The sequence below is a fragment of the Zosterops lateralis genome, assembly GCF_965231275.1.
Source record: "Zosterops lateralis genome assembly, chromosome: 14".
NCBI classification, from domain to species: domain Eukaryota; kingdom Metazoa; phylum Chordata; class Aves; order Passeriformes; family Zosteropidae; genus Zosterops; species Zosterops lateralis.
In genome coordinates, this window is record NC_139774.1 from 12020309 (window position 1) to 12045763 (window position 25455).

The 25455-nt window shown below is 49.3% G+C and overlaps 3 protein-coding genes across 3 annotated transcripts; 1 reads left to right on the forward strand and 2 right to left on the reverse strand.

Moving 5' to 3' along the window:
• Positions 1–303: 303 nt before the first annotated feature.
• On the reverse strand, positions 304–7976 carry RBM22 (RNA binding motif protein 22). The gene is made up of 11 exons (XM_083871748.1): positions 7917–7976; positions 7085–7138; positions 6112–6141; positions 4969–5101; positions 4597–4697; positions 4215–4387; positions 3485–3685; positions 2844–3008; positions 2356–2444; positions 1722–1853; positions 304–1039 (listed from the first exon to the last, which is right to left on the reverse strand). Exons 1-11 carry the CDS (start codon positions 7968–7970, stop codon positions 909–911), a joined length of 1263 nt encoding a protein of 420 aa, XP_083727874.1. The 5' UTR covers positions 7971–7976; the 3' UTR covers positions 304–908.
• Positions 7977–8230: 254 nt separating this feature from the next.
• On the reverse strand, positions 8231–20391 carry DCTN4 (dynactin subunit 4). The gene is made up of 13 exons (XM_083871703.1): positions 20227–20391; positions 18882–18952; positions 18288–18466; positions 17333–17376; positions 16474–16581; positions 14898–14971; positions 14438–14550; positions 13039–13148; positions 11970–12043; positions 11562–11616; positions 10983–11090; positions 10537–10634; positions 8231–10369 (listed from the first exon to the last, which is right to left on the reverse strand). The coding sequence occupies exons 1-13, from the start codon at positions 20359–20361 to the stop codon at positions 10156–10158; spliced, it is 1383 nt and encodes a 460-aa protein (XP_083727829.1). The 5' UTR covers positions 20362–20391; the 3' UTR covers positions 8231–10155.
• Positions 20392–22060: 1669 nt separating this feature from the next.
• SMIM3 (small integral membrane protein 3) lies at positions 22061–23899 on the forward strand. The gene is made up of 2 exons (XM_083871749.1): positions 22061–22170; positions 22918–23899. Exon 2 carries the CDS (start codon positions 22919–22921, stop codon positions 23096–23098), a length of 180 nt encoding a protein of 59 aa, XP_083727875.1. The 5' UTR covers positions 22061–22170; position 22918; the 3' UTR covers positions 23099–23899.
• Positions 23900–25455: the final 1556 nt, after the last annotated feature.

Genomic DNA, 25455 nt, shown 5'->3' on the forward strand with positions numbered 1-25455 from the left:
GCAGGATGCAGCTGCTCCGAGGCAACCACTACACTTGGAGCACAGAAAGAAAAGTTTCACATCTTTTCAAAGCAAGATGAAGTGGCACCCATGTCACAGCTTAAGGGGATGCTGTTTCACAGGCCTTGAGAGCCCCAAATCTCCCCAAGAGCAGTTGCATCCTGCCCTGCCCTGCCCTGCCGGCAGCACAAGCCCAGGCTCTGGGGGCTGAAGGGGCTGTCACCTGGCTAAATCAGCAACTGCTGACCTGTCATGACACTCCATATCATCCCCACACTGCCTGGGGGCTGCTCGCTTCACCCAAAACTTGTCTTGCTCAGGATTAGAAGTGATGCGCTTAAAAAGGCTTTGTTTTCTTGTCTTTTTTTAATCAAGAAGCCAGGAAAAAGGAGGGAGGAAAATTCTGTGTAGTGGTAAGGCCAAGCCATGGGTTTGGTAGGTCTGACGAACTTGTTTTTCAACTCTAAATCAGTCCTGCTTTATTACCTCATTAGAATAATACATCATTAGTTACCTGACAGAGAAGAGTCCCTGGTTACATTTTAACAGTCCATTAATGTTCCAACTGAAGATATCAAAAGGGCTTGAAAAGGGTTTGGTTTTGTTTTTCCAGAAGTTTATTTCAAAAGTGTGGCAATGGGATACACAGATAGCACTGTAATTCTGGTACCCCAGACCCACAGACCCCCAACAGACCTTCTGTCTGTCCCCCACCCACCCCCCACACTAATACAAAGACCTGGGATGTATCAAGAACCCGATTATAAGTGGAGACATGGAGCTCAGCTTGCCCTGTGGCTGCAAGCAGGGAAATAAGGCGTCTCTAGCTCATCCACAGCTCAACATATGGTGCTACCATGGTAACTAGAAAATAACATTTACTTCAAGGATGAGGGTGGCAGGACGTGCTAGGGGCTGCTGTGCTTTCCTGCGTGGGCACCCATCCTCTGGGGATCCTGGGACGGGTAGTGGATGGGGCCTGGGGCTCTCATGAAGGGAGGTGGGGGCCCCATGGCGTGGAACATGTGTGGTCCAAAACCTGCAGAAACAAAAGTTGGCAGCTTCAGGCAAAGCAACAGAAAACCTGATGTGTGTGTGCTGCTGCTTCAAAGTGCTGACATCACAGCTGGCTGACAGCTGTGCCTCACGAATGTGCACATCTTCCATCTCCCCAAATTCCTGCCTCTCTTTTCAGTACAACCAGGGCCAATCTGTACCCAACACACATCCTTACAAATAAAAGCTGGTGGGGGGACCAGGCACATGTCTGTAATACCCATCTAAATGTCTTCTACTCAACCACAGAGCAGAGCAAATACATCTACAAGAGTCCAAAATTCCATTAAAAAAACCCAGCATCTCTGGATAGATATATAGAGAGCCAAGGACATGCTGGCATTCAACCAGCTGCAAAATTACCCTTTGAAGTTCAGGTTAATGTGGCATTTACACAGCCAGCAAAAGCACTGAGTAGGTCTCAGTACCAGTAACAGGGATCTCCAACATGCCTGGGAATTTGCAAGCAAATACCAACCACAACAGGCAGCTCAGTTTAATTAAACTGTGCTGACAGCTCAGTTTAGATCATCCGTTTACACTGTGACCAGGGATGAGGAAAATCAGCTCAGGGCATGCATCAGTGCTGCAGCATGGCCTGGCAAGGAAGAAGAGACTGTCTAACAGCGTATTTCACACCCCCACTCGAGGGGGAAGCACAGTACCTGGAGGTGGTGGTGGAGCAATGCCAGGAGGAGGTGGCAGGGCAATGTTCACCACGGCTGAAGGGCCACTGGGAGGTAGATTGAAGTAATTTGCAGAAGCCTCCTCTTCTGCAGCTGGAGGAGGGGGGAGGGCTGCAGAAAAAGTACATATGGTTATGGAAAATCTCTCAGGCAAGACTAGCAGAGGTGTCTGCCTTCAGAGACAGAGCACAACCCACGCTTTCACAAGGGCAAACTGTTGCTACTATTGTATGTATGAACTGGACTGAGAAGCAGAACTGCCCTGAAACCTCAGTCACCACTTTCCTTCATCCGAAACCAGATTTGCTTTGCACTCAGTGAACTAAGAAAACATTAAAAGAGTGGGTTGTCAGTATCTCTGACCTAAGTAGCTTGAATTCAGCTTTAACTTTTCACTCATCACATAAAGAACTCTCTTTTCACCATGGATTTGCTCATAGACAAAGCTCATCTCCCATCCAGCTGGATCTGCTGCAAACCTACTACAACTGCTCTGGGCTCACCACTGCCTCTACCATCCTGAACTGTCACTGCTTCCAGGAACTTAACAGCAACCTCACTCATGGAAGTGGGTCAGCATTAAGTGTTTCATAGATGAATACAACTTCCTTACCTCCAGGAAGTCCTGGAACTGGCTCCAGCTTTATTCCTGATTCTGTAGTGCCTTCCTTGTCCTTTTCTTTTCCTCTTGCTGCCTGTGACCTGAAAAACAGACAAAAATTTGAGAACAAGATGAAAAAAGCAGGATAAGGAGATATTTACAACACAGTGGCTTCACATTATCTATTCCAGATCCATTTATTCAGGCCAGAGATGTTTCTTCAGAACATCAGACAGATGGCACCAAGTTTGCAAACAGTGTATGGACTAGGAGCAAAGCTACCAAAACTCATCCATAATCCTCAACCAAGAAATCCCTTATCCTACTTGTGTAATCTCCAAGCCAGACTCCACTGTAAAAAGAAAACCAAAATGCAAGAGGACCCCAACTATTTACCAAACAAGTATCTACTTCTGCATAACACCCAATCCTGCAGATCAAGACTGTAAACAGAGAGAAGAACCTTGCAGACCCTTCAGGCTTCCTCCCCCCACACTTACCTTCCCCATTTGACGTTGAGCCTGCGGCCGTTGACAATGAGTTTGTTGAAAGATTTCTCAGCAGCCACCTCTGCAGCCTGTCTGGTGGCAAACTGGATGAAAGCACATTGCTGCCTCTGCACCACCGTTATCGTCCGGATCTCCCCAAACTGGTAGAAATGATTTCTGTCCGGGACAAAAAAAATCACTGTGATACCCCACTCCTCCTCCTAGTCACAGGGTATAAGGCAGGTGAAATAGGTGTGCTCAGAAACTTTCTCTTCTCCATCTCCTGTTCAAACTAATCATTAGAAATCAATAATCAATAAGTTAATCACAATTAGCCCTCTGTGCAATTATGGAGAAAAAAAGGTCTGCAGCAGCTTCTTTCAGTAGCTAGCTATAGGTTACAGGATTTCCTTGTAAAAAGGGTTACACAGCATCCCCAACAGCTCAAAGGGATGACTCATCTTTAAAGAGATAAATTTTAATCAAAGCATTTGAAATGTGCCTGTTTGTTCTCCAACAAGCTGATACTCCTCTGCACTTGCCCACCAACCAGTTCCCCATTAAAAGCCAGATTTATTTCTGTTCCTCACTTGAAGAGCTGTTATCAAAATGTCAAACAAAAAGGCAAGGGCAATACAAATTCATCAACACACCTGAGATCTGATTCAGTGATGGTATCTCCAAGCCCTCCAACATACAGTGTAGTAATAGTCTTGTCTTCAGGAGGATCTAGACGAGGCATGGTTGATGCTCGTTTCAGAAGTTTGTCAGCCACAGGATCATTAATTCCATAGTAACGATCTTTGATGTTCTGGTCAGCCAGAGGATCATCTGGATCTGTAGGTTTCTCATGTCTAGGGTTCAGCAAACAAAGCATTTTATAACATCAAGGATGACTAAATGGATTAAAATCACTGCAGCTGCCAGTTTCCCTTCTCAAGCCTTCAGGTCAATTATATCCTTAACCCTGTCCACATAAACATGCCAAAATGGAACAAAGCCCCGAAAACTTCAACTGCAGCCAGGACTGAGTCAACTTCTGAATGAATGGCGCTTCTGACAGTTCAACACTCAGCACTACAAAACACAAGAGCTGGGTTTGAAACAGCCTCTTGTTCAAACACAAAGATCTGTGCTTGAGGGGACTGATGCCACTAAGGGGAAGAACTGACTACACAAGAGAGCTGCAGTCACTGCCTTGGCAGAGAACACAGACAACTTCTCACAAACCAACTTGCTACCACAGAGACTCATTTGCTGGCACTGGATGCAAGTTTTGCCCTGACCCAAATCACTGTAGTGTCTCCTGCCCACTGCAGCATCTCCAAGGGAAGCTGCATCTGACTGTGGTGAACAGACTGACTGCTCAAGCTGTGTCTGTACCTGTAGGGACACTCCTCTCCTCTCTTGCACTCTCCTTTTACCCAGAAGGAACAGATGTGAGGACGGTTGCGTTTGTAGTACGGAGTGGTTCGGGCCAGCTTCAGCAGCATGTCACTGGTAGAAGTAGCTTTTCCTAGTGCACCAACTGGTCTAGTGCCATCAGAATTGGCTATCTAAAAGCAGGTAGAATACAAACAATTATGTCAGCACTGAACACTAAAGCTCAGTGTTCCACACTGAGCTCAGTGTACCACATCCTCCCAGTTCCAGTTGCTCAGAATCAGAGCAAGCAAGTGGTTTCAAGAGAAGCCAGGTCATAGCTGCCCTTTTCTCCCCACACACAGCCACCCAAAAAGCATGATCATGGGCTGGTTACACTTACCTCTCGCTCCATGTTCTGGGTGTAGTATTCTTTGTTGACGTCAGATTTAGGCATTTCATCCTTAAGGGAGAGTCCTGCATCCCGGACTTGGATAGGCAAACCTAAAACAAAAAAACCCACAACCAATCCATATGAAGAACAAGCTGAAAGAGCAGAAATAGTGATTTCTGCAGCCTGCAACGACCAGAGGTAACTCATCTGCTGCTCAGGGAAACCACTATGCCCTTGAACCTCTGAAGAGACACGACCACCAAGACCTGTTCTTCTCAAAGACTGTCCAGTCCCAATTACACGCACACATTTAAAGTGATTTCACCAACTCCCATTCCAGAGGGCAGCTCCTTGTCTTGGATGAGGTTTTTGGATACACACCATATTCCAGGTCGAGCAGGCAGGTCTGGCAGACATTCTTCAGCTTGCTGCAGGTCTGGCACACTTCTGTCTTCTTGAAGCGCATCCGCACCCCGGGGCACCAGCGGAACACCGTGAAGGGCCGGGCACAAATCTGGGACAGAAAGGTGGCACTTGGGTCATCCTGCACAGGGCTACCATTCTGCTCCTTGCATGGAAACAAACCCCAAACCCATCTGGCTTCTTCAAACCATAAATATAACTTCTTTGTCCTAAAGATAAGGCTCAGAGATCAAAAAATATTTGTTTCTATTTGGGGTTTTACTTTGACAGGAGGATGTTTGAGGGAAGGGGTGTTATTTTTCCTTCTTGTTTTTCTTTTTATTTATGACAATAACCAGAGTGCAGATCTACTCAAAGACATGGAAATTCTCTTTGATTCCAGGTGATGTCAGTGTGGAGCTTCTAGAGATGAATTACAATGATGGGTACATCAGCACAGCAGCAACCTGGGAGAGGTTATGAGAGCTCTGGTGCAGAAAAATGATGCTCTCTCTTATCTCATGGAACGATGGATTTGCTTCCTCTGCATGTACAGCTTAAGTACATAATACAATCTCAATTTGTACAAATTCCAAATTGTACCTTTTCTCTACCTCAGATGAAAACTGATAAAGGGGCAAAGACCTCCTTTAATTTCCCTCAGTCCGGGCAACACCGAGTATTTCTTGCTCTTGGAAATGATCGTGGCTTATTTCTTGGACAGCCAACACAAATCACCAGATAGCCATGAATAATATACACAGTAAAACCCAAACTCCAGGTGTTTTGCACTTCTCAGTGAAAACAACAAACTCACACAAGAAAATGTGGATCATTTAAAATGTTGCAAAAACTTCAAATACAGTACAACAGTATTTGCAAAACATGAAGACTTTTTTAGTCAGACTTAGGATTTTCTCAGTAATTTTACTATTTTAGGACCAACTGACTTTGTCTAACAACTACAGCAGACTGACCTAAAAATTTATGTAGTTACATAAACATTTTAAGTTAACCCAGATAAGTACTCTTCTGAAGCTGACAGGTTTTTAATCATTAAAATGCATTATTCCTAGATCTGCACTCATTTTGACATTCTTTCTTCAAAACACACAAACGTACCTTGCATTCTTTTCCATATTTTTCTTTGGTCTGAAATATAATTAAAAAAATGAAAGAAAACATGAAATATCATCAATTCAACATAAAACATATTCTTGATGTTATAACACAGTAGGGTTTTTTTCATAATTATGCTGCATTTAGACTCACTTGCCCCTGTGTATTTGGCTTACACCTTGGGAAGTCAACAGGACAAAAAATATAAATCCTAAATACTCTCAATACACTTTTGGTTTAGAAACTTTAATTAAAACCAGAGTATTTTAAGTCCCACCTCCTGTACTGATGAAAGGTGAGAATGAAAAGGAGCATTAACAGCTCTTTTTAAGGAAAGATGACGTTACATGAAATAAGCCCATGAAAACAAACGGGTTTTGAAATAAGCTCTGTAGTAGCACTAGGGTTATGTTTCACAAGAACGACCCAATCTCTCTCAGCAAACTTTGTGGAACATGAATGTGAAGGAAATAATGTTAATGTAGGTCACGGGCAACCAGGTCAGGCAGAGAAAAAGCAACATAACATAGACTGACTCCCATTGCACAGAGCAAACCAAGGAAAACAAGCAGCAACTTAAACCACCTCCATAAGCCACCTTCAACTTAATTTCAGAGGTGCATGTTTGTCACATTTTAGAAATTGCACCAGTTAGAATTTAAGCAGCTCACAGCTCTCCATGCTGGAGTTTCCAGTACTAAAACTTCATTTTCTACAACTTCCTGCACTCCAGACACTGGACTGTGTCATCCTTCCCTCCTTTTTGATTGATTTGTTCTTAAATCACACCCCTAACCATGACATTACACACCCCCAATGGCTGGGACCAGATCCTGTGGTGCAGAACCAGCTCTTCAGGAGTGAGTGTTGACTTCAGCATCTCCTCCTGCACCCAGCCCTATTTCAGTCCCAAAACCCACAGTTTTAGGGCCCCCACAGAGAGAGGGAAGGAGTGCAGGGTCCAACAGGCACATACCATCCGAATATAGGGATTTTCTCCAAGACATGTCTGGCACAGGATAGGGAAGTCCTGGATTGAGCAAGAAGAAAATTGGGAATTTGTAACAATCTCTGCCATCACAACAGCTTTCAAGTCACACTCTGAACAATAATCTAGTTTGACTCATCAGATTAAAAGATAAAAATGGATTCAGAGACACCGGGAGAGCTGCAAGCCACGACCCAGGCCCAAACTACTACAGAACGATAATCTGCTGGCTATTGTAGCCTGGAGTAAAACTTAGAATAACCAAACAGAAAGCGTGTTCTTGAGATCTGAACCTGTCAGTGCCTGGACTGCAGCAGGTTAATAATCCCCGTTATCCCCCAGCAGCGATTGTCTGCACTGGGCCCACTCGGGAGAGGCTTCGGCTCGAAGGGACGCGGCCAGGGGCACACGAGGGACCAGCTCCGCTCCCGCAGCGCCGGGAGGGGCTCCCAGCAGCTACAGCCCCTGAACCGCGGCGCTGCGGAAGGAGCGGCGGGGCAGCGCGTTCTCTCTGCGCCCTAAGGAGCGCCGGGAACCGCGGCAGAGCCCTCCCAGGCGGGGTGGCGGGTCCCCAGGGAGGTGGCGGGTCCCCAGGGCAGGTGGCGGGTCTCCAGGGAGGTGGCGGGTCCCCAGGGCAGGTGGCGGGTCCCCAGGGAGGTGGCGGGTCCCCAGGGCACGTCCCGGCCCCGGGGCCGCCTCCCCGCACTCCCCTCGCCTCGCGGCCTTGCCGCCTCCCACGCTCCCGCGGCGGAGCAGGGCCCTGCCGGCCCACGCCCGCGCTTCCCGGCTCTCCCGGCCCCGCGCGGCCGTCCCCGCTCACCGCATCCTCCCAGTTCTGCCGGTTGTAAGTGTTGGAGCCCAGCGATGTGGACATGGCGGCTCCGCTGCCGGCAGGCGGCGGCCGGAAGTGACGCCACTTCCACCCGCGCCGTGACGGAAAAGGCGGGCTGCGGGAACGGTGACGTCACAGCGCCGCGGCAGCAGAGGGCGCTCCGGGCAGAGCTCAACGGGCGAGACCACGGACAACCAAAGGGGGGGAGCACAGGAACCGGACCATCGGGAAATGACGGGGGAGCTCCGCTTTTTGTTTTGTTTAAATAATGATTGTTTTGGAATAAGAGCCAGCGCAAAGAATCCGAGAACCACGTGTGTTTTATTGAAGGTCACTACACGACGTCAAGCATAAGGCAACAGGCGCCTGTCTGGGAGTGGGGACAGAGGCGGGGACACGCCAATACCTTTCCTACCGCCTACAGCACCTACAGGGAGGGGAGAAAACAGCTCGCTGAGCTCATCAGAGCGCTCAGAACGCCACAGCCCTGTGCACCTTTTGTTTGTAGCGAGAAGGGCGCAGGCCACGTTGCCTGCAGCAAATCCCAGCCCCAGGCACTGCTCAAAGCCTGAGTCCTGGGAAATCTTTCTGTGGTCAAGTTGCAAGTGCAGCAGCTGTTCTGGCTACCGAACAGAAGTTGTGGCCAGAGGTGAAGTGCTTTGTTATCTGGACAGGGAAAGCTGCAGCAGGCACTAGCACTACACATTAACTACTAACTAAAAGTCTCAAACTCATGCTGTACATCTGTGTGTCACCTACACAGAGTTGTAAACGTGATGCCTCGCCACTTAGAGACCCGCTGCCAGTGGGGGGCTGTGAGGTGTGAGCCCCTCCAGCACACCAGGGCAGGTTCCTTGTGCTAAGGGAGATGATTTAGGGTGCTGCACCACCCCCCCAGAGAGCAGGCAGCCTCATCCTGCCCCTCCATGCAGAGGATTCACAGATCCAGGTGGGCAGAGCCATGGCACTAGCATCATGACAGCCATGGCTGGCTGGTATTCAAGCCTTTCCCAGCATGTGAAAGCCCCTCAGAAATGTTTAACAAAGGTCAACGTCTGAAGTGGGAATGCTCTGCAGGAAGAGCCATCTCACCTGCCTGCACTAGCCATGCACTTACTGGTAATTTAGTCTCCTGGATACACAGCTCTTAATCACCCATTTTAGCTTGGACTGCAGCCAAATTACACCCCGGTAAATGACCTTCTGGTACTGTTGTGTAGTTAACATATAATGAGTTTTCACGTTTACACCTCCCTCCCACCCCCACTAACTGGAAAAACAAAGATTACGAACCCAAATCACCACTGTAGCTTTATCATTACCAGAACTAATCTTAACGCTCCAGGTTTCATACCCTCATTGCTACAATCCCTAGCAACACAACATTTACTGAGCTGGTCTACCAGGGAGCCTCTCTGGAGCATCCCTGCCTCTCCAGAGCATTCCTGCCTCAGTCAAGAGCTGCAGCAGAACCTGAATTCCCTGCTTGCAGCACATCCTGCTGCCACATCCAGCTGAGATGCAGCGGGCTGATGGCGGGCTTGGTTGCCAGTCAGATCCATGAACACTACAGTACACTATGTTTAAATTTTAAAGGCAAACTGATCAACTCCTTTGTGAAAACACATCTGCCACCTCGGCTAAGCAAGCTACATATGCCAGAGGGGTAGAGCTCTATGGCCCAGCCCCCACAGTTGAGGTATCCTATGAGGAAGCAGAAAACCAAAAGAAAAGATTGTGATGCCGGCAGTAATTTGCCAGAATGCAGAAGGCAGGGACGCTCCTTAAAATGCTTGTCTGGGAAGGGCATTGCTCTGTGTGAAAGAGAAGTTGTTTATTATTAGGTATGGAACATCAGGTTTGTGGGCTGGCATGGAGAAAAAAACAGTATGGGTTCTTTTCTGCTGATAAATCCCAATTCAGCTCTAATTATCTGTTGATAAAGCCAAATTCAGTGCAAACCTGGAGGAAGATCTTTTTCTAACACGTGCTGCAAGTTAGTCTAGCCTGTGGCAGTGAGGGGAAGTGGACTGGTGGTTAGTGGGCACTACGACAAGGGGAGAGAGAACAAACCAGCCCAAACCACGGCAGCCTCAGCCCCCTCCTGGCGGCCGGCCTGGCCCGTGGCACACCCACACATCACAAAGGAGCTCTGGCAGAACCTTTCAGCAGGTGCTTTCTCAGGGTGCCAGTCCATCCAGCCGGCGGGAGTGAGCGCTGGGAGCCGCTACGGGAGCACGGGGCCGAGGCTGAGCTCCACGTGATGGGTGAGCCAGATCACCTCCGAGGTGTGGTCGCCCTCCTCGCTGGGCCGGATGGGAGCAGTCAGGTTTTTGAACTCATGCTTCATCTTGAAACTCACGGTCACTTCGCCCTCTTCTTTCTGTGGGGTGACTTTGATGAAAACTCCCACCTTATTGGCTTTTCTAAAGGCAATAACGCTGCAAGGCAGAACACAGAGGAACATTGGGTCAGCCAAGTTCTCAAAGCATTGTTCCAAGTGGAACAATGCTCTCAAAGGAACTCAAACCGCACTGAAGACAGAGACGAGAGTGAGTTACTCAAAGAGCCAAGTTTTTAAGGGAGAGGATCCCCACAGGACACTCACTCAGGGTCATCCTGGAAGTCTTGAGGCTCTGCCAGCTCATCATATTCTGCTGCAGCATCTTTGCCAGCCAGAATAAGCTCCTTAGGAGGAACTGCCACCTGAAACAGAGCATGGAGAGAAAGAAGCCTCTCAGTGCCGATCACCAGCTACACTGCAAGCAGGAGAGGGCTCTCCTCTTCTGAGGTTCACTGCTTCACTGTGGTTTAACGGAAAAGTTATTGATCCTCAGCTTTTCTCTGCTCCAAGACCACCTGATTACCACCCTGCCACTGAAATAAAAAGTTTCTCCTTTGGGTTTTGGACATCAACGTTTCAATACATTTTGGATTATCATGGTTTCAAAATACTTCATGAGCTGCTGTTTACATTGGTGACATTTCCCATTTCCCAGCACCCAAACCCTGGAAGAGGCTTGAGCTTACGCAGCAGGAGGGTACAATCAATACCTTGGCAGTGCTGTTGATGTTATCAGGGTCTCCCTCCTCACACTCCAGCAATGTGACATGTGTGACGTTCTCCACAGGATTAGTCAGAGTCAGAAGGACTTGGCTCTCCTGGAGAGATTCAGGAACCACAGTTCAAGAAGTAATTGTGCTATAATTAATTGTTACTGTAAGCACCTCCATCTTCTCCAACTGATCGACACATTCAAAAATTCCATCACATCCTCTCAATGGATGATTAATGACCACCCCTCATCCATAAGAAAGGCACCAATGCCATGCAAAACTCTTAATATAAGAAATACGTATTTTGGGAGTGTAGCTGAGATCTTAATTCCACACCTCTTATTCTTCAGACATCGCCAAGTGCTTGTGATGCCAATTCGCACAGCAATCTACTGCTGCAGTGACAAGTATATGCAGTGTTACTCTGGCCACTCCCTTAAAACCCTGCATCCTCTAAATGGAGTGAGTGGAGCCCTCAGGGAACAATCATCACACCATGTCATCTTCCAAAAAGATCCCACATTCACAGCTCCTGGCTATGTCTCAGCCTAAGACATTTCTGGAAAAGCTACTGACCTTCATGTAGCGCAGGTTGGGAATAGACATGATTCTCACTTCAGGGATGTAGTTGCTACAAAATAACAGAGCAAATGACTGTGAGGGACTGTGTTGCCACCTGTAAAGCTATTAGAGCTTTCCTAAAAGGAAAAATTAAGTGTCCTTTTGCTGCATAACCCTAATCCAACAAACCCCTGCTACAGTTTGGGGCTGGCACAGCATGCAGTGTTTTTGTCAAACTGCTGAAATCTTTAGTAGATCAGCAAGCAAAGCTATTACAGAAAACTAAATAAATATATTTTAAAAGGTGATTACATCATCCTAAGGATGACACAATCCCACAAGAGGTCAAAGGAAATTAAAATAGAAGGCATTAACTAAGCATGAACAGGGAGTTGTTATCCCCAGTCTCCATTTCTTACTTACACAGCAACCAGCTGGATCTTGAATTTGATAGACGTTGGATTGAATTCTGGTTTGCTCAGGTTATGTTCACATTTCTAGAGAGAACGGTATTTAAGTCAGCACCAAAACACAGCATGCAGTCACACACTGAAGAATCAGAGCCACAAGTACTGTGTCACCAGCCATGACATTACAGTCTCCAGCACTGCACATAAAAACTATTTGGGGTGCATGTAGCCATCAATGTGTTCAGCTATTGATACTCCAAAGTGTCATATCCAGCACTACCAGTGCAACCTCAGAAACACAAGACTTGGAACCAGTCTTGAAAACACCTGCACACTGACTGCAGCAAAAATCACTGCAAGCCCTCTGACCAATGCTCCAGAATCCATTAAAAATGAAGCAGTTAGAAGTCCTGATCTCCTCATAAGCTACTCTTCAAATAAAGGATCAGCCTGACATTACTTCTTTCTGAGAAAATATCCTGCATTTGCAAAGCATTCGGCATCTTAAATGCTTACAGGAATGTTGCTCTATTACTTTAGGAACTAGAGAAATAAATATCCTTGTATGACTGAAAAAACAAATCATAAAGTAAAGGCCATGTGGAAAGCCAACAGCAAAACTTGGATTTAATTCTTGCTTGTCTTCACTTCCCAGATCTCTGCTTTGCTTCTCTGAAACACCCTCTTCCTGCCTTCACTCTAGTGACATCTTCAGTATTCTGCACTGCCTCTCCCTAGTATTGTTTGTTGACTTTTGTCTTTAGTAACAGCAATTTTTTTTTTTTTTTATTTCAACTGTACTGCCAGTCTTCTTTGACTCCTTGGCTAGGCAGGGCACTAGCACAAACCACCTTTATATCTTTATGCATCTTTGACAGTGTTGTCTTTCACAACTGTCATCACACCAGAGATGTGTCAGCCTCCCTTACCCCCTTAGTGCCATTACCACTAACTTGGCTGAGAACTTTCAACAATCAGAAGCATTTGAGCCATTTCTTTTAAAAGAAAAACACACAGCTCATCTCCCAGCACCCAAATCCTGAGAGCCTGGAAAAGGCATTTCTCTGGCTTGAATTCCCTACCCGGCAGCGCAGCGAGCGTTTGATCAGGAGGTGCTTGTGACGTGGGTAGAGCTGGGAAGCACAGATGGGCTGGAAGTCAGGCTGCAGCAGGCGCTGGCGCAGAGTCGTCACTGGGAGCACAGCAGAAAGCAACACAAAGAAATGTCTCAGGAACTGAAACTCCAGCTGGATTCTACACATGCACCTCACACTGTGTGGTGACCTGCCACCATCTCTAAGACACCTCATTTCAACTGCACCCCCATAATTCAGAAGCCACTGGCAACTATCACATTTCTAGAAATAAATAGAAAGGCAAAAGCTGAATAAAGGGCTGCCCTGACTGGGCACAATAACATGAGAGCAACATCAGTGCTAGGCCAGGAGAAACAAGAGACCTACATCTTCCTTCAAAGCTGAGCTGCAAACAAAGAGTTTTGCAATCATCTAGAACTTTCCCTCGCCACAGCAAATGAGTTTCACAGCTTTGTTACCCTCACAGCTGGGTGCTCCATGAGTACAATACATGGCTTCTTAGCAAGGAGTTTGCATAACTCAGACTCACACACAGAATTAGAGAAAACATAGTTCTCAAAGCAAGAAACTCCCAGCAGCCAAAACCTCCCATGAGTTTTTCTCAAAATGCAGGCTCCTCCTCACTGTTCCAAATGCCTAAGAGGCAAGTGAGCCACCTGGCAGCCTTTCCCTCACTGTGGGGAACCAGGAAAGTTGTCTTCTTCACCAGCATCAAACTCACAATGCCAACAGCCTCATGAGAAAAGGAGACCAAGAAGATCTACCCCCTTCCATGAATTAATTGACACTGGCAGACTTTGTAGGCCTGCAGAACTACCAACAACATCCATTCCACTTGGACCCACGTCAGCTGGAAGCCCACATCACTCCTGTACCTGCTGCCTGCTGGTTTATCCTGTTCACACTAAGTCTTACTGATTAATTTACAGTATTTGTGGATTAAATTTATGAGTCAGCTGAAGAACAGGCAAGTGTACACAGGCTGTTCCAAGCTGATGTCAAAGCAATGCGCAATTGTTACTCAACAGCCCCCTTTTGGTTCCGGCTCCCCAGCAGCTGCTATTTCCTTATTTCCTGCTATTATTTTAAAAAGGACATTACCTTTTTTATCCATCCAAAAGTTGATGCTTCACACACATAGAAATAAAGGCCAGCAGGAAAATGAAATAATACTTCAGGCCTTCTGGCTCTGAGCTTTCCATGTACAACATGAAGCTGAGGCTGCATGCAAAGTTACCATTGAAAAAGTAATGTATTTCCCAGTATTTCAATCCCAGCATAAAAATGACCAGAAACTTGGGTCCTGAGGAACGTCACAAGCCTTTACGCAATGCCCATGTTACAAAATGTAAGGCCAAAAAGTGACAGAATACTAAGGTTTTACCTTCTGTCAGATTGATTGGTCTTGTATAGTAATCCTCAGGAAGAGGCTCCACTTCTTCCACTGCATCAGCTGGCTCGATCTTGATCTCCTTCTGGTCTTCTCCTTCTTTCAGCCTAAAGCAAAATAAGGGGCAACTCAGTCATGAAATAGGGCATGTGTGCTCTGACAACAACAACAGTAATTGCATTATAGCACAGAAGGTAGTGAGAGCTGAGATTGCACAACCATAATTGCAACAAGGGTGTGAGCAGTCACTTGTTCCTCTTGGGAGAAAGCAGAACATCTGGAGCTGCTGCAGAGAGATGGCCAAGGATCTGACACCTCTGCAGTGCTGGAAAGGAGAAATCTCCTCTCACTGCTATCTGCTAATTATCTATCATCTTTCTAGAGTTGCTTTACTCCTCTCTTGCCTAACAGCTCCAATCCTCCCCCCAAAGGTAACCCCAACCCTGAGACTCACGAAAGTCCAGCGAGGGCACTGATGGGAGCTCCGGGCCTCTGGCGCTGGAGCCTCGTTCCAAGGCCGTATTTGTCCTACGAGGAAAAAAGGAACTGTCACCCTCAGCTCTGCTTCCTGATGGGACAAAAAGACCTGCTGCAAACTCATCCTTTGAGCTGCATGACAAGCATGAGGGTACAAGCAAAGGAAAGCAAAAAGGAAAAGGTATTCAATGCTTCCTAAGATACATTTTTCTGCTTGAACTGTTAGCAAGGAGAAAACAATTCTCACTGCACCACAGATGGGGAAAGAGAGATGTGTGTGGCTACTGCTTATAATACTTTCTGTTCCTTCCTCAAATCACCAGCCTGCACTACTGACACATTTTCCCTGGATATTCTCTTTCAGAGCAACTCCACGTCAAGTAGTGTAAAATGAGAGCTCAGCTGCCAAAAAAAGTGGGTTGATGTGGTTATGCATCCATCTGAAAGGCTCTGTAGCACTACTTGATGCAGCTGAAAGGATCAAACTCCTACAAGCCTCGTTACCTACAAGTCTCTCTCACCAGAAATAGCTGAGCTACTCCTTAACTTTCTACAGCTGAGCTGTACCCAGGATGCTTGGAGGCAGACATCTTCCTTCTGGGTAGGGCTGAAAACCTGAATTCTCACCAAATGAGCATCAGCCTACTCTGGTGATTTTTCAAGGATGAGATGATTAATGTTAGCGGCCCTTGCTTTGGCCAATCAGGCAGCTGTGTCTCTGCCTAGGTTGGTGAAGGACTGCTTTTCAGGTGTACATTACTTACCAAAGACACTGCCCTGTTTCTAAACTAACACAAAGTATTTTTTTAAACAAATGTCACCCTCTGAAGAGTCAGGCTTTACCTGTGTTTGTTCTAGGCACACCTAAGCCAGAGGCCCTGAGGCAAGGTGTAGGATCTGTTACTCCCCTTCAGTCGGTACCATGAGAGCTTTAACACCAGCAGAAACTGTGAAAAGACTTACCACTACGTGTATAGTGTGTTGCTGTGGAGAGCCCCCAAAATAGCAGCAGGTAGCAACGGAGACAAAAAATGCAGCCATAAGACACAAGCAAGGGCACAGAGCAAGCACAATTCATTGAAGTTGCAAGCATATGCAGTCACCCAGCTAAACAAAGTGAGCATTTACCTGCCAGGTACAATAAACAAGTCATTCAAGCCACAACCTAGTCTTAAGGTTAATTTCAGTAGAGATTTCATGCAGAGAAGTGTCAGACAATGATGATCTATCTGTCACTGAGCTGTGGGATGGACTGTCCTGAGAAACAGCTGCCACAGGCACTGTGGCTGCAGTTGCACTGCACTTCACTGCTGGAGAACATATTCCTGGATACAGCAAGTATAAACCCTTCTGGTACTGCTGGGGAGGACTAATGTAATACACAGTAATGAGTGCCAAAGTATTCATCCCTAAAGAAAGCCTCATTTTCTTCATGTTGTCCTCAATTAGGTAAAACTGGGCAGCCCTATTGTGCTACCAGCTATCTAATTCTCCAGGCTGAGGCTGCTGTGGATCACTTTTCCTGCTCTGAGAGGATGGCACAGGCAGCTCACCGAGAAGGCCAGTGGAACGTAGTTGCGGCGTCGCACCAGCTTCTTCCTGTCCCGCTCGATCTTCTCCTTCTGAGCCAGCTGCTGGTAGTACTCAACCAGTTTGTTAATCTGGAAAAAGGAAAAGGAACAGGGAGCACTGTCACCTCAGCTGCAGCATTTGCTTGTGAACTAGCTGGGGTTCTTGCTATTGTTTCGCTCAGTTCCTAGTACCAGCTGAATGGGGCAGGATATACTTCAAGAAGCCTGTACTGTAACATGTCTTAACCCAGGCTGTGGGTGACAAACTGACCCTCCCTTGGGAATGATGTGTGTTGGAGAGCAGTGTCCAATTCTCACTTTGCAATTCAGCAACTGAGACTTTGTTCACACATTTGCCATGACTCCAGAGAGCAATTTCATGTGGCCAACTCTGAGCAATTTGGATTGGCAGAGCAAACAGCATCTTTAGCATCTTTTCCCCCCTCCTCGTGGCTGGTCACATTTAGAGTGGAGCCCTAACGGGTAACAGGGAAGGGTGTTAAAGGTGCAGTTGTGTTTTCCAGATCCTAGACACACTTTTGATTGGAAAACAGCTTTTTTCTCACATACATACGCAGCACATTCACCTCAACAGCACCATTAGATAGGCTGGTTTCAAATGAGCTTCTTCTCAAAAGGAGATTTTATACTGCGATATCCTCAGGGGAGCCTCTAAGAGGCCTTCCCTCCATTGAATTCAGTCAAAGTGCAGATTAGGAACTGGAGCTGGTATCTGAAGGATTATATAGATGCAGAAAAAGTGATTGAGAGGGCCTGACACTCTAACAGTTCTTTCTGGCTGATGCATTTCAGCCCAAGCACAGCTTTGCTGCTCACTCACCCGCTGTGTGTGAGGATTCTCCGGCTCCTGCCAGCCACCACTCGCTGCACAAGAGAAAAAACAAAGTCCACAGGAGGTTTCCAGATACCACATAGAAATCACACCCAACACTCAACTATCTTGGTGTTATTTATAAAATATGACATTCTCCATTTTTGCTAAACCTACCATTGCAATTGTTTAAGTTGGTGTCAGTACAAATATACACCTTTGAAAGTACTGCACAGGCAGGTTTGGAATGAAGGAGCTTTGACAGCTTTTATATTGAGTTTCTAAACAAATGTTGTTGGAGAGTTACTCAAGACAGCACCCAGGGGTCACTTAGCAGCAGGTACATGTGTTTATATGTGTGTCTCTTATTACTGGCCGCTGCTGTCTCTGCACCTTCAGCTCCATTTTCAATCATATTAACAATGGAAGTCAGAGGATCTGCTTGGCCTACTCAACCCCATTTCTGGAGCCTGACAGATATTTTCTGTACATCTCACGTACCAAAAAAATAGATGAAAGCTTTGTTCTAGTGATCTTGTGAAGAGAAAAGCCAAGTTCAAACACTGACTAGCAACTCTGGAATAAGTCTACGTGAACAAAAGTGATGGAAAATAAATTAGATGTTTATGCTGTCAGACTGAGTGGCTTCAAAGGCTGTGAAAGCACACAAACAAGATCTCAGCTGTGGGGAGAGTGCACTGACTAAAACAGCTTGACAGTTTTCTCACTAGTCAGGTAACACAGGCATGGAAGTGGGTCACATATTCCACTAACTCAGCTCAGCTCTTCAGAGGAGTCTTCAGCAACAAAGAGCTTTCCTGTGAATTTCCAATTACAACTCCAATCCTAGACAGACATCAAATCTACAATACACTCCTGAAACTAACTGGACTATCTGTTACCTTCAAAACACAAACTGGGTTTGTGCTATAACTCGGTTTTCTGTCTTTTAACTGTCCCTTACCCACAGACTTGTCTGCCATGCCAACATCCCGGGAAGTCCAGCGGCAGAAGCCACAGGCCAGGTAATAGGCTTTCTTCATGGTGGTCTTGGCCGGGTCATCGGGCAGCGGCGCAGGGATGCTCGTGGCCCGTGTGGAGAGAGTGTGCATGCAGCAGGGGCAGTCAAAGCAGTTGGCACACCTGCAAACAACCAGGCAGGGCTCTGAGAAGGGTCCCAGGCTGAGGGAAAAGCTCCCAGCAACCAGATCAGGATTAAACCAACAGATCATTAATTCCTAGGCAACAGCATTAGGATAGTGGAGCCGTCACAGGAACTTGGGGGATTCAGAGTCAGCATAAGAGCAGCAACAGTGAGAAACATAGTGTGATACTAAAAAAACTCTATATTAGCAGCCCAGGTCATTAAAAAAAAAAACCCCAAAAGTCATGAGCAGCACATGATACATCATGGAAAGACACTTATTTCCCAAAACAGACTCAAATATAACAAGCAGTCATGTAATTTTTGAAGAGTTTCAGATAGACATGGGAAGGGTCTGTTTTAAATAGAGAGCCTTGATTTTTGAAAAAAAACAACAAAACAAAGCAAGTTCACCTGTTCTTTTTCAGCTTGGCTTCAGCTGAAGGCATGTTTTCCAGGCAGCTGGGGCAGTAGTGAGAGTCCACCTGAAGAAGACACAGTCACATCACACACTTACCTGGCACACCTTTGTCCAAAAAGCCCCAAACTGCCACATGATCCAACAAGGATTCATGTCTTGCAACAGCAGGGTGAAGACAGGGAAGGCTTGAGATATTTTTTGGTATGCAAAACTTTAGCCCATCTCAGCCAGATTTTGATCTTTAATAACATAAATGATACGGTTTCTTAAGTTAGAATGGATTAAACGACTCCGCCTTGTAAATGGGAAAAGATCAGCCGGGTGTTGACCTTTGGCAGTTACCAGAATCTCATTTTTCAGCTTGAACAACAGCTTTAACATTTTGTTTTATATTTAGACCTAGATTTATTCTGTCCTCACAGTTACACAGGCCGGATAAATACATATTTAAGAAGATGCTTTGCATCTCTCTGCTGTCGCAGTGTATTTTGCCAATTAAAACAACAGCAGAGACTGGGGGCCCCCTTCTTGAAGAGCAATTCAAACTGATTATTAAGCATGGCCACGCACAATGACTTTGCTGCTCACAGCACAGTGAATTCATGACGGATGCAGCCAGATGACAAATCCACTCCTCAGAGGCCTTAACATCTCCTTAAAGACGCCTCTTCTGAGATCTGGGCTGCACAGTCATTCTTCCAAGGCTTCCCAAATCTATCACAATGTCTTAACTCAACCAGGCTTCCATAAAACCAGTCTCAGCGATTTTAATATGACAATTTATGAAGCCAAACCCGCCCCCTCTCCCCACACAGCAAAAATCGCAGTGTATAAAGAGGACTGTGTGTCTAGGGGGGGTCCTTGCCCCTCCCCGGCCGGGCCCGATGGGGATGGGTGTGTGGGGGGGGGAGTGTCTTGACTCAACGCTCGGGTCCCGCTGAGGGGTGAGGGGTCCTCGCAGCCCCAGTCGGGTCCCACCGAGGTTTGGGGGGTCCCCGCTCCCCCGGCCGGGCCCGTTCAGGGGGGAACGTCCCCCATGAAGGGAAGCCTCCCCTGTACGCTCGCCCCAGCCAATCACAGCCCGAGACCCGCCGACGGACAGGAGAGTGCAGCCAATCCAACGCGCAGCACCGCCCCACCCGTCACTCGCGACCAATCCTCGCGCTCCGTGCAGCGCTGCGCCCACCCACCAGCCGCGCCACCAACCAATAGCAAAGCAGAAAAAGAGTGATTGGCGGGAGAATGACCCAATCGTCTCGCGCAGAGAGAGCACCGTCCCGCCCGGTCCCGCCCGGTCCCGCCCGGTACGCGGATGCGGCGCGCCCGGTCCTTCGTTACCTCGTGCGAGACGCACTCGAGCGAGCGCAGCTCGCTGCAGTAGCGGCAGAAGTATAGCTGCGGCAGCGGCGCCCGCAGCTCCTTCTCGCCGCGCACCAGGTACAGCACCCGCTCCGATTGCAGCAGCGACGCCATCTTGGGAGCGGGCGGGCCCCGCCGCGCCGCCACCGCCTGACGCCACCGCGCCGTTCTGTGACGTCAGCACGCCGGCCTGGCCACGTGACCCCGCGGGGCGGTGAGGGCGCTGAGGCGCCCTCAGTTACAGCCGGTGCCTGCCTTGACACGGGCACGGACCCGGACACTTTCCTCACATCCCGCAGCTTCCGGGCCCGTAAAACCTGGCCTCGGACACTGACCGGGTGGGGCAGCCACACCTGCTCTGTGCCACGGCCTCACCACCCTCACAGAGAAGGATTTCTTCCCAATATCTCATCTATCCCTGCCCGTTGGCGGTGGGATGCAGTTCCATCTTATCCTGTCGCTCCAAGCCCCTGTCCTAAGTCGCTCTCCAGCTCTCTTAGAGCCCCTTTGGGCACTGGGAGGGGCTCTGAGTTCTCCTGGGGCCTTGCCTTGTCCAGGTGAACATGCCCAGTTTTCCCAGCCTGGCTCCAGGGCAGAGGGGCTCAGCCCTCACAACATTTCCATGGCCTCCTCTGGAGTCACCCCAACAGCTCCGTGTCCTTGTGCTGGGGGCCCAGAGCTGGACACAGCAGAGCAGAGAAGGTGATCTTTTCACACCCCAAAGGTGGTTTCTCTTCAGTCTCATGTGCACTAAGACAGGATCCTGACAAGAATGAACATGCCCGTGTGGTGGGATCGGCAGGAAAGCACGAGGTTTGTGGATGCTGTGCTGTGTGCAGGGAGAGCAGAGCTCGCATCAGCAAGTCACACGCAGTTTGCTGCTGGATACCCCAAACAAGCAGCAGTGCCAGCCTGGCCTGTGGCGTGAATCCCCACACAGTGCATGGAGTCAGTCCCTGCCCTCTGCCCGCTGCTTGCAGCTCCACAGGAAAGCCCTGTCCATGAGGATCTGCTGCTGCTTGCGTTAAAACCCCCACTTTTTATCTGCCTGCAGCAGCTGGAGGAGAGCGCTGCTGGGCAGGCAGGAGGAGGCTGCCTGTGCACTGCTCCGGCCGAGCTGCTCCAGGGGCTGCCTGGAGACCAGGGGTGTTTTGAGAGCATGCCATAGGGCTTTCCACCACCAGAAATCCAACAGGTTTCCCTGGGAAAAGGCAGGAGTGAAAAGTGCACTCGGTGGCTCCGACTATGACTGACCCTGAGCTTGTGTCCTAGAAGGAAAGTCGGATCATGCCATCTCGCTTTTGCCGTTCAGCATCACCAGTGGAGTGGAATATTCCACTGGGCAGCAGAAACAGCGTTCCCAGCCGGCGGGCTGAGGTCTATCCCCTCCCTGGCGATGCTCTCTGCCCGTGTCCCTGTAAATCACCCTGGGGAATCCCTGGGGAGCGCGGGCTCCTCGCTGCGGGCGGCTCTGGGTGGTCTTGCCCTGGTTCTTGGGGGCAAGTGGGTGCCTGTGAACCCTGCTGAGGCAGGAGGGGGACAGGGTGGGGAGGACCCTTTGTTAACTATGAAGTGAAAAGTCCCCATGGTCCCTCCCTTCGGGTTCAGCTCCAGACGGTCTCCCCCAGCGGAACCCCACTCTGGGTGGGATGAGATGAGGTGTGTTATTTTATCCTGATGTAGAAAAAAAAGTCTTTCGTGCCTTGCCTTTCTTTCCTTCCCCTTCCTCCTATCCCCTTCCCCTTCTCCTCCTCCCCTGCCGTCCCCCGCGGGCCGGGCCGGGCCGGGCGGGGCCAGGCGGAGTCTTTATCGCCCGGCGGGAGTCTTTCCTTCCCGGCGGGAGCTGCCGCTGCCGTCGCTTCTCGCAGGAGCCGGAGCAGGAGCCGGAGCAGGAGTGGGTGCCGGAGCCTGGCAGCGCCGCAGGTAAGGCGATGGGGGCAGGTAGGACGGGAAGGGCACAGGCAGGGCATGGGGAGGGCACAGACAGAGCATGGGGAGGGCACGGGCAGGACGGGCAGGGCACAAAGAGGGCACGGGCAGGACGGGCAGGGCAGGCAGGGCACAAAGAGGGCACGGGCAGGACGGGCAGGGCAGGCAGGGCACAAAGAGGGCACAAAGAGGGCACGGGCAGGGCACAGGCGGCTGCCGCCTCTCCCCCACGGCATCGTGTCCCCACCCCCGAGGTGCCGGGGCAGGACGGGGACACAGCCCGGTCCCCGTGGAGGGGGGTCCTCGCTCCCCATCCCCTCCGCCCCCTTCAGCTGATCGATAACTCCGTGACTCAGCACGAGGTGCGGGTGGGGGGGACCCTCCCCAGAAATGAGGGGGCTCCTGGCTGACCTGACCCCACCGTTTCCCCTGTGATGATACACCGGTGAGTGACCAGCGGGACACCCGGTTGTGGCTTTCCTTTATCAGCTCCTGTAACAAACAGTAGCAATTAATAGGGAAGTTTTTCCCTGAGCTTTTATCGAGTGCCTTCAAAGCATGCTATAAATTCTGGCAGTAATTGAAGGAGCATTTATCAAAGGCTCTCGAAGGAGCCCAAGGTGAAAGCTGGACCTGGCCACAGGGGTGACCCTGGAGAGAGCAGCAGGGGACTGGGGGGGACTCTGGCTATGGGAGGGATGGAGAGGGCTGCCCCACCACCCCTCTGCCTTTTCCTTGCAGGATGGACCTCCCTCACCTCACAAGTTCTACCGACCTCCCCAAGCACATCCTGGATATCTGGGTCATCGTCTTGATCATCCTGGCCACCATCCTCATCATGACAGCGCTGGTGCTGTGCCCGGCCACCGCCGTCATCATCTACCGAATACGAACACACCCCACGCGCAACGGCATCGTGTGAGGCACGGGCACGGGGCCACGGCCACTTCACTGGGCTGGGGGCTGCAGCCATGGCACCCTGTGCCAGGGACCTTGACGGGGCTCCCTGACAGCTGGAGCCTGGGCAGGAGCTGGGGTGGGCCAGCACACAGACCTGCTCCTGTACCTGGCTCTCGCTGGGTACCCACTGCTCATTTTGCCCACTGAGCTGACAGGGACTGTGGGGGAAATGACAGCATGGGCAGCAGTGGGGAGAGATGTGACTTTGCAGACGTGTCCAGCTGGAAATATCTCACTCCTGTGAGGGAGGCAGGTTGGTCTTTCCTTCAGTGGTGACACTGTCTCCTCCCAGGCAAGCAGCAAGGAGTGGAAATGCCTGACAAAATTATTTCTTCTTTGGAGTCCCAGCTGTCAAGGTTGTTGGGGAAAAAAGAGTCAAAAAAAATGGATGTGGCTTCTGGTTGTGCATTTAGCACTTGGCTAAAAGCATCAATGACAGAGCTTGTGCGGGCTGCACAGCAGACGTGCAGCTGGCACTGGCTTCTCCTCTATCCATTATCTGCTGAAAAGGTACAGGAAAATCCTGCAGGGCTCTTGGTTCCTCTGGATCTTGTGGGGCAGAGGAGTGTGTGCAGTTCCTGCCATCCCTCCTGTCTGCACACCCCAGTCCTGACAGTGAGAGCTCCCACTGTTTGCCCAGCACACCAGCCCTGCTGGGGAGTCTGTGCATGCCTCACCTGGGCAGGTAAAGCAAGAGGAGCAGGTTTGTGCCCAGCCACTGGCAAGGGATCATGTAAGCTCCTGTATTGCCCTTTGTTATGAAATAAATGGACTTTATCCTTCATGTGAGTGTGTCGTGCAGCTCTGTCCACACTATGGGTGGTATTTGGCTCTGCAAGATCTGGGATACTTTGCAGCCTCTCCAGAAACCCACCCTGCTCTGACCTCCTTCTCTGCCTTGCCTCAAAGTCCCTGGGGTTCTGTCCAGCCTTGGATCCCAACAGGAAGCTCACTGCCAGCCCAGCCCCATGCTCCAGAGGGCAAACCTCAGTCTGGACACAGTGGGTGGGAAGGATCCCTCAGGACTTTCTGACAGTGGTTGTGGCTGTTTTTTTCCCACTCGGGTGACCGGCACCACTTTCCTCACACCAGCCTCGTGTTGGGTCAGTGTGGCAGGAGCCCTGGGGCTGAAACCACATCTTGGTGACTCACAGCAAGAAAGGTCACAAAACTGACAGGATGAATCAGGCAAGGATGTGGGGAAACACGGTGATACTGGTGGGAATTATTTAAATCCTATTTTCTGTGCTGAAAAGAGCAAGAAGCCCTGCAGTGTTGGAAACCCTGCGTGCCATCCCTGTGTGGCCTGATCCACAACAGCCAGATTGGGGTTTGCATTAGGTGGTGGGGCCAGAGGGGCGGGAGGTTCCCAGAGAAGCAGGACCTTGGGCAAACACCTCCTGCCTTGGGGGAGGGAGCTTAGTACAGGGATGCAGACCCTGGGGAGCAGAAGTGCCTGCACTGGAGCCACTGGCTGTGATTGTGCTAGGAAGGAACAGACATTTATTCCTTGCCCAGCCACAAAACATATTTCTGTTTTGAGCTGTCAACTCTCTCTTCCCCTCTCGAGTTGCAGAGTTTGAGGCAAATAACCAGAGTTATTTTCCTGTTTTTCTTCCTCTCTCCCTCCCTTGCTGGCACGGTGCAGTGGCAGCTGGAGGACATTACAGATGTGCAGGGTGGGAGCAGCCCTGGCTCTGCTCTCCCCCATGCTCCACCCCAGCATTGCTTCCCTGGGGGCACTGTGGGGATGGCCAGCGGCACCAGGAATAAAAGCTGACCAGCTTTGCTGTGAGAGGAATAGGGGAAGACACGAACATTGGAGTGGTTTGGGAAGGAAGCCTGGTTTGGAGCAAAACATGAGGGAAAAAAGCATGGAACACCTCCCCCCCCTCCAGGCAACTATACATGATGGTTCCACCTCTGCATTCCTCTTGTCAAGAGAAGAAGAGGGAAATGAGAGATTTCCTTTCTTGGTATAAATTTTCTGGGAAGTTTCAAACCCGTGGCAAACATTTCCAGGAAAGGCTTTGGAAAGATGGGTTTGCTCGTAACAACAACAAACATGGAGCTAAATGGTAGCAGAGGTGAAGCAGGGAGAAGCCACAACATTTTTTAAAATCATTAAGATGGCGGAGAATAGATTTAAACTGGATTTCCAACACTGTCAAGCTGGAAATTCCTCCTCCAGGATGGAACGAGATAACCAAATCCCCCTGTGGCCCTGGCTTCAGCGCCTGCACAGTGCTGGAACTTGGAGGCAGTGTTTGCATGGAGTTTTGCCAAGGAAAAATGCCTTTCTGTTGAGAAGCATGTCCT

Bases quoted from the DNA above. Each gene is read 5' to 3' on its own strand.
- SMIM3 (XM_083871749.1), top strand. From the start codon at position 22,919: ATGGACCTCCCTCACCTCACAAGTTCTACCGACCTCCCCAAGCACATC.
- DCTN4 (XM_083871703.1), bottom strand. From the start codon at position 20,361: ATGGCGTCGCTGCTGCAATCGGAGCGGGTGCTGTACCTGGTGCGCGGC. The intron at 18,953-20,226 runs GTAACGAAGGAC...TGTCTTCTTCAG, and splicing joins TCGAGTGCGTCTCGCACGAG to GTGGACTCTCACTACTGCCC. The intron at 18,467-18,881 runs GTGAACTTGCTT...GGTTGTTTGCAG, and splicing joins GCCAAGCTGAAAAAGAACAG to GTGTGCCAACTGCTTTGACT.
- RBM22 (XM_083871748.1), bottom strand. From the start codon at position 7,970: ATGTCCACATCGCTGGGCTCCAACACTTACAACCGGCAGAACTGGGAG. The intron at 7,139-7,916 runs GTGAGCGGGGAC...TGCTCAATCCAG, and splicing joins GGCAGAACTGGGAGGATGCG to GACTTCCCTATCCTGTGCCA. The intron at 4,388-4,596 runs GTAAGTGTAACC...ACCTGCTTTTAG, and splicing joins CCCAGAACATGGAGCGAGAG to ATAGCCAATTCTGATGGCAC.